Raw genomic sequence first — 8,524 nt, 5'->3', positions numbered from 1 at the left:
TGTTATTAACAGCAGCAGTAGCTTGAAAACTTCCCAACGACCTCAAGAGTGGATTAAATACTTGTCCTATGGGTGCTCCTTGCACAAATATTTCACCTTTTATAACACCTATCACACTATTTTGTACGTTGTTGCCTCCATAAGACTTCATCTTGCACTATGTCTTAAACTTCTTGAAGGTGGAGATTTGGCAGTTATAGCCTCTAACTAGAGAATTCCTTGGCTGGCACAAAATATAACTGCGCAGATCTTCAATTTTGCTGGTTTCTGTGACCAGGAATTATGCTGACAATGGCTGCCATTCTGAAAGCATCAGTGTTTGGGTTGCTGTAACATTTCTTATGAATCAGATCAGACTCTCATGTCAGAATAATTAAAGATGTCTTCTAGGAAGATACTCCTAATTTAAAAGGATACAGATTTAGATTTTATTCTATTATGATTTAGAAGTGAATGTAAATCTTCATTTATAGGAGTTAGATATTTATCATCAACAATTAACTGCTGAATTCATTTTCATGAATAAATTTAAATTGCTCAACTTAATTTCGTTACAGAAGTTACTCTAAAAGCCAGTTTCATTTCCAAACTATAGTTCCCATCATTTGATAAATCATAAGATAAAAATAAGATATGTAAAAATGTAATGCAAAGATATAGTCTGCTATGATATTCTGATAAATAAAACAGATTTATATTTATTCTGCAATGTAACATGTATTTTCTATTTTTCTTGGTGCCTGAAATACAACTTCTACTTATTCTCAAGTATACCTGTTTTGGTTTATCCCTTCTCTATGGGAAAAAGCCTAAATTTTTGTCTTAAATTGTCAGTAGAAAATAGCTGATTATTCTTAAAAAGTTAAAGAAAATATTTTACTTTATATTTAAAGTATTTCACATTTATAGATACATAAATGATGTAATAGATAATGCTATTACAAAGAATGCTATTATTAAATGAGTCTTAATTATTATAAAATGACAAAAGAATGATCCATAATTGTATTTTTTTCATTTATACCAAGCATAAAGGGAGAGCAAGGAAAAAATGTTTACTCTTTGCCAGGTTGGGAGTCTTTCAATTAATTTGGCTTTTTTATTGCTCTCGTAGGACAGTAATACTGGGACTCACTGAATGGTCAATGCAGGAATTCTCATGAAAGAACATTTCTTGCCTACCATTAATTTCATTATTAAATCACCAGATTTATTCAAAGACATACAGTGGAGTCTCAAGTCCTCTTCAATACTCATTGCTATTCCAAAGGCTTTATATATTTTCCAGATTACAGTTATCACTAAAAATAGCAAGATAAGATATTTATAAATGCATATTAATATGAAAATACTTACAAATTATATATGTACAGCTGATTAAAAAAGTTTTCTTTGGAGGAAGGAGCTATCTAGTGGTAGTTATTCTTTATTCAGTTCTTTATTCAATCAGTTCTTATTCAGTTATTAGTGAATAAAGTTATTCTTTATTCATTCTTACTGATTCTTTTGTCTAGTGATAAGCTCAGAGCAACACAACTGTTAGAATGGTGGCAGATGGTATCCCCACCTAGAACCCAAACCAAAGTACCACTTTTGAAGAGTAGGTTGAATTTGAAAAGCAGGAATCCAAATGTATATAGGGACAAGTGTCTTAGTCTGTTCAGGCTGCCATAATAATATACCACAGACTGGATGGCTTATAAATAACAAGATTTATTTCTTACAGTTCTAGAGGCCAGGAAGTCCAAACTCAAGGTGGTGGCAGATGGCATATTTGGTGTCTGGTGAGTACTTCCTTACTGATTCATAGGCGACCATCTTCTTTCTGTGTCCTCACATGGTGGAAGGGCTGGGAGAGCTCTGTGGGGTCTCTCTTATAAGATCACTAACTCCATCATGAGGGCTCCAACCTCATGACCTAGTTATTTCCCAAAGGCTCCACCTTCTAATGGCATCACATTGGGAGTTAGGTTTCCAACATATGAATTTTGAGGGGACACAAACATTCAGTTCCTAACAACAAAAATGCAGCACTATTTATAGGTGAAGTAGCCAGTATTGTTAATATGTACTAATTAGATGGCAAAATTGAGCTTATTCACTTAATTGAACTGTATCCATTTTGATCAGTAAAATTTGATATGAAAGAACTTAAAGTTGAATTGAAAAGACAGAATAGTTATTCTGTCTTATTCTACTTAAGAATAACTTATTCTACTTAAGAATAACTTATTCTACTTTAATTTATAGAATTATTAATAGAATTCTAATTAATAGAATATTAGAATTCTATTCTAATTATTCTAATTCTAATTATTCTAATTCTAATTAGAATAATTAGGATTCTATTCTAATAATTCTAATAATAGAATTAATAGAATTCTAATTATTCTAATTAATAGACTAAGAATAACTTATTCTACTTAAGTTATTCAACTTAAGTAGAATAGTTATCAAATTTGAGTCTTCTAGTGAATAGAAAAATACCTAAAGTGATTACAGTACTGTGTTTTTGCTAATATTGTGCCAAAAGAATGTGTTCCCCCCACCCCATCCCCCTACCCTGCCACCCCCCACTCCCTTGTGATCAAGAGAAGGGCATCTTGCTAAACTTTTTTGAGGTGGAAGCCTGGTTTTAGAATAACCAACCTTACCGTAACCCATGTAGCCCTGGGAAAGGAGAAAGGGGCTGGCAGCTTGCCCTACTGGTGAAGTCAGCAGATTGTGCACTGGTTCCATAGAAATTGGTAAACTGAGGAGCACTGGATGGATCTTTCCATTCCTGCTTCTCTAGTAAATCCCTCATGAGTTTTCCAGTCATTTTTTGATCTGCATGTTGTCTCACTAATTTTACAAACATCTTACATACTCAAGGAAACTAATAAGAGCAAAAAGTCATTTAACAAATATTAACATTGTAAAGAAAGGGTTTTATTATAGTATGTAATGAAAATGAGCAGCAATTGTAATACAAAGCAGGACATGGTTGAGAGTGAAAGAGGGTACTGTTAAAAACTACACCAGAACACTAGATGTAAGTTAATCAAGGGTGGCTAACCTGGACACACCTTATGAATATCTTCTGTATCTCTAAGATGGAAGGGCAGGTCGGGCATTCTGTGCATTGGTTCTCACTCCAATTTAGAAGACTCACTGCAATAGAATTTTACACTAAGAATTTGCTAGAAGGGAAGCCTGTGCCCTGGAAGATGCATATCTCATGTGTGTACCTGTTAAAGATAACTATGGTTTGCAGTGGCTTCCGAGGTGATTCAGTGGGTAAAGAATCCACTTGCAATGCAGGAGACACAGGAGATGTGGGTTCGATCCCTGGGTCGGGAAGATCCCCTGGAGGAGGGCATGGCAACCCACTTCGGTATTCTTGCCTGGAGAATTCCATGAACAGAGGAGCCTGGCGGGCTACAGTCCATAGGGTCGCAAAGAGTTGGACACAACTAAAGTGACTGAGCATGCACACAGGTGTGGTTTAAAACAGATAAGAATAAAGTTAACATAGCTTTTCCCCCATATTAATCTTGTAAAGAATTTTATTCAATTCCTAGAGCATGTATGCTTCCATTTTCCAGAGAAAGCATGCACTGTAGAAGCAATGCCTTCACCTCTTCCTTTTTTAAGAGCAGAGATATGTCCCTAAACTTAAACATACAACTCCAACCCTATTTTTTTTCCCTACTGAATTTATTAGTTACTTTTACTTGTGGTAAAATACACATTAAAATGAAATTTACCATCTTAACCTTTTTCATTGTATAGTTCAGTAGTGTTAAGTATATTCATCCAACCTTATCCTACAGATCAGATGACTAGCATACTAGTGAAACAAATACACTAGTAAATGCAGTATTGAGTTTGAATACAGGCTTATAGGCAGTTAGAAACATTCCACATATTTACAAGCAAGGGTGACTCTGGATTGGATTCCTCACAGTGTGTAGAATTATCTAGGTTTTACCTATCTGATGAGTTTCTTTCCTTATTATTATAGCAAAAGTCTTCTAAACCACTATATAAGTTAGGACATTTATGTTATCTCCTACCTTGCACAGAACCTCAACTAATGAAATAAAATACAGTTCAGATAGTTTTAAAGGGAAGTCAAGATAGTTTTTTAATTGTGGAAAATATTGTATTCTATGAATCAGTGTAACATACAATGCAAAATAATACTGTAAACCATAGACTGTTGTATTACTAGTCTTTTGAAAAATATTTCTGTAAAATAGGTCATGAAGAATTTTAAGTTCTAGGCACTCAAAGCATTTTCTTTAAAATGTTCTGCATATGCTTTCTCTTTTTTTTGAGATAAACATATTTGTGGTTATATTTTCCTCAAAATGCATATGCTTTCTATATCAAGTCTTTAAGTAGAACATCTGGCTTTCAGAAATGCAAAAGAATTTCCAGATATAAGTATACACTTGTGTTTTTAGGATTACAAGATATTTTTTCTATATTATTAATTGATAGTAAGTAATCATATCATGTGTTAGTAATGACAACTTAAGAGTTGAGGCATATATCCACTGAGAAGGCCTTATAAAAGAATACACATTCGTGTTTTAAAATCAGATATACCTAAAACATAGCCAATGTTCAACCAAGAAGTGCCAGTCTGGGTCCTGTGGCTGTTTCTGAAAACCCTGCATTCTGGATGGTCAGTGTCTGTGCCTTACCAGTTGTTAAATCTTTTGATTCTCATTCCTACATATAACTCTACAGAATCACCAATTGATAAACATAAAAAGATAGCTCAAAAATGTTGCATGTAAAAAGATATTACAGTTATCAACAGGTTGCTATAAGAGAAACTTGTATCTCTTACTGGTACTTCAGTGATAAACATCAGTAGCAATAAAAGTAAAAATTTGTTTACTAAAGAGCTTCCCTCAAAGAATAAGGAACACTGCCATACAAATAAAGGCTCGTTTATAATTATTAAATGCAGGCATTTAGAAGAGTTTAGTTAACAATATTTAAAGAAGTAGTATATATTTAAGCAAGATAACTACCTAGATAATGGCATCTTAGGGGGTCGCTTGGCTGGTGGAAGGCTTGGGTTTTGCTTGTATGTTCAGCACATAGTCATGACGGAAGGATGAGCGGACAGTGCGGTTCATTAGGGGCTGAAGGGGGCGGAAGTTGTCCACCATTCTTTTCTCTTTCTCCCCTTCAGAAGTGAAGAGCAGGGTTCGAAATTGCTCAAGCTAGAAACGGAAACAGGAAGCATAAATATTTTCCAGTAAAAAGATAGCTTTACCTCATGAATAAATTACTTTCATTTTTACTACTTTCATTTTAAACTTATATATATTTATATAGCTAAAAGAACAGAAAGATTTATGTGCATCTGTATAAATAAAAGACCAGAAGGATTTATCCAAACAATGATTAACACTTGGTGGTAAGATTATAGGCAACTAGGATTATTGATGATAGCTAATATTTTTTCTTACTGAATTTTCTGTGTTGAAATTTCATTTGAAAAGTTCTCACATGGGCCACTGACCCTCTGATTTATTTTGTTTATTTATTTTTCAGTGTTATATCAATTTTTAAATATGAAGGATAGTAATAGACTAAATGCATAGGTCCCCAAGACCAGTCTTATGAGCAAACTCTATATTGTCATTTATTTATGATGGTTTCCACTACACAACTTTTTTTTTCTTTAAATTATGTTGTCTACTAGTTGCTATCTCTGTGACTTCTGGTTTCAATACATGGTTAGAAAAGCTTCCTCCATTTGGATGTATGAAAAGATTTTCCTAGGCTTATCCTAGTACTTTTATGGCAGTATTTTTAACACTTAATATGTCTGAAATATATTCTTGTCTAAGGTTTGAATGGTTGATTCAACTTTTTGTCCCCAAGTGTCTGCTAAATTGTCCCCATTGATCTTACTGAATAATCTCATCTTTCCCCCCTACTGAGCTGAGATGCAACCTTTATCATAAACTAAATTCTCATATCTACTTGGACATATTTCTGAATCTACATTTTTCACCCTATGATTGATCTCTTTATTTGTGTACCAGCACAACACTATTTGGGCTTCCTCAGTGGTGAAGAATCTGCCTGCTGATGGAGGAGACTCTGATTCAATCCCTGGGTTGGGAAGATCCCCTGGAGGAGGAAATGGCAACCCACTCCAGTATTCTTGCCTGGGACATTCCATGGACAGAGGAGCTTGGTGGGCTATAATCCATGGAGTCACAAAGAATCAGACAGGACTGAGTGACTGAGCACACAACACTATTTAACTATTGAGGCTTTGTAACTTGGTTGATTTAATCATCTTTCATTTTCTCTTTCACAATTTTCCCTGGCTATTTATTATACATTTTTTTTCCCCACATGAGGCCAGAAGTAGCCTATTTTTAAAATCCTATTGATATATTTATGGGATTATATCAAATTTATTGAGAATAAACAATTCATGGACAATAACAACTTAAAGAGAATTGACATCACAGGTATCTTTATGATGTCTTCCTATTCAATCACATGGAAGTAATTTTTTATCAGCTCAAGTCTATTGTGTCTTTCAGGAGTATTTTAAGTTTTCTTGTTAAGCTGATTTCAAGATATTTTGTATTTTTTCTTTACATTATAAATAGCATTCTTTCTTCCATTATATCTTTTAACTGACTGTGATTTCTGCATGTCAAAGGTACTGATTTCTAGAAATTAATATTGTACTCCACTAATTACTGAATTATCGTATTTTGTAGTAATTCCTTTTATTGTTTCTCTAATTTATCTTTTCATGTCTAATTACACTACTTCCAGAATAAAACTTAATTTAAAATTTAATATATATTCTTTTCCATATTAAGCATCCTACTTACTTTAGAACTGAGATCAATCTACATTATCAAATTAGGGAAGTCTCCATACATTCCTATTTTATTGAAAATTAAAAAGAAAAACATGAATGTTGAATTTTGCTAGTGCATTTTAAGAATCTATGGAAATGATTATAATTTTTATATTTAGGTTCATTGATATGATAAATAATATCATTCCTAGTGTTGAACCATCCTTGCATTACTGGAATAAATACTACTTGAACAGAGTATAATATATATTTCTTTTAGCACACTGCTGGATTCTGTTTCTGAAATACTATTTTAGTTTTTTTTTTTTTAACCACAACCTCTGTGTGATGTGTGGGATCCTAGTTCCCCGACCAGGGATCAAACCTGAGTCCCTTGCATTGAGGGTGTGGAGTCTTCATCACTGAACGACCAAGGAAGTCCCTATTTTAGCTTTTTAAAAAATATATTCTTCAGAGGTATCAGTCTGTAAAAAAAATTTTTTTTGGACCTATCTTTGGTGGATGTTGGTGTCAGTTATCCTGGCTTCGTAAAAAAGGTTTTAGAACTTTTGTTCTTGTGAAAATGCTTTGTGATTAATTAAAATCCCATAAAGCAAGCATAAGCAAATACTACTGCAGTTCACTTATATTATGAATTAAATAAGATTTGTGTGTTAGCATAGTAATTAACACTTATTTAGTTTCTATGAAAAATAAACTTCAGGGTCAAAACAACTGACTTAAAATTTCTGGACACATGCTGTTGGCTTCTGTTTTTATCCTGAGGTTTCATAGCAAAATTCCCTTAAAGATTTTAAAGAGTTTCGAGCACATCCACTTTCAGCCTTCATTCTTCCCTTTAAAAGGGTCTTGTTTACATAAAGATTCATATTTACATATAAAATATACAATACATAAAACACATGTAATTATCAAATATGGAAGTAAAAAGTTTATGTTTCCTAAGTTTTAACTCTTCTCTCTAGTTAATTTGAAGCATTCCCTAATTCATATCAAAAGTAACACAAGATGTTAGCACATTTTAATAAAAATATATAAGCATTACAAGATAGTAAAAACTGATGCCAAAGTTTGAACTCGACCTTGTTTTAAAGGCACAGACTAGAATTTCTTTACATAGAAATGTGGAAAGAACATACCTGATCATGATCAACTTCTACAGGCTGCTTCTTAATGATCCAAGTGACAGACTCAGACAGTGGCGGTGTAGTCAGGGACCCTGAGTAGGTCCAGTAATCTGGGCAAGTAGGCATCAGACAGGAAGGGTCGAATGACCCAAATTCTGCAAGTGTGTCCTAGCCAAGAGAAGGAGTCATTGAGTCATCATTTCATGGTAAAAACCACTCAGGAATCATATGATGTGGTGATGATTCCAGGGGAGTCTGAGGACCTGCAGTGGTCCAGATGAGCTCCAGCTACCTCTGGTCACCTTAGGACAAAATCACACTCTTGCTTTGTTCTTACAATTAACCATGTACTTCTGATAGTCCTCAGTGGGAACAGAGCAAAAGCCATTTTCTCCCTCAGTTCTAGTGAGGTTAGCACAGGCTGGCTCCCCTGAGCTCTTTGAGAGGCATTAGGTAGTAGCTGGTGCATAAACATGGAGGCTTTTCATTTTCAAGAGAGACTAAAAGAATTCACCTTTCTAAAATGCAATGCATTAGG

General features: G+C 33.9%; 2 protein-coding genes across 9 annotated transcripts in view; one reads left to right on the top strand and one right to left on the bottom strand.

Moving 5' to 3' along the window:
* CLTRN (collectrin, amino acid transport regulator) overlaps nucleotides 1-8,524 on the top strand; it is a 184,402-nt gene that overhangs the window by 14,991 nt on the left and 160,887 nt on the right. The window lies entirely within an intron of this gene.
* LOC136153733 (carbonic anhydrase 5B, mitochondrial) overlaps nucleotides 3,531-8,524 on the bottom strand; it is a 30,438-nt gene continuing 25,444 nt past the window's right edge. For all 8 annotated transcript variants that reach the window (XM_065915818.1, XM_065915820.1, XM_065915816.1 and 5 more), the window contains 2 exons: nucleotides 7,999-8,154; nucleotides 3,531-5,225 (listed from right to left, as the gene is read on the bottom strand). In XM_065915818.1, coding sequence (XP_065771890.1) covers nucleotides 5,046-5,225; nucleotides 7,999-8,154 — 336 coding nt within the window. In that variant the 3' untranslated portion in view covers nucleotides 3,531-5,045. The remainder of the gene's footprint in view (nucleotides 5,226-7,998; nucleotides 8,155-8,524) is intronic.

This window comes from Muntiacus reevesi, chromosome X, assembly GCF_963930625.1.
Source record: "Muntiacus reevesi chromosome X, mMunRee1.1, whole genome shotgun sequence".
Classification (NCBI taxonomy): Eukaryota; Metazoa; Chordata; class Mammalia; order Artiodactyla; family Cervidae; genus Muntiacus; species Muntiacus reevesi.
The sequence above is the reverse complement of the archived record's forward strand: the minus strand, read 5'-3'. Positions and strand labels throughout refer to the sequence as shown.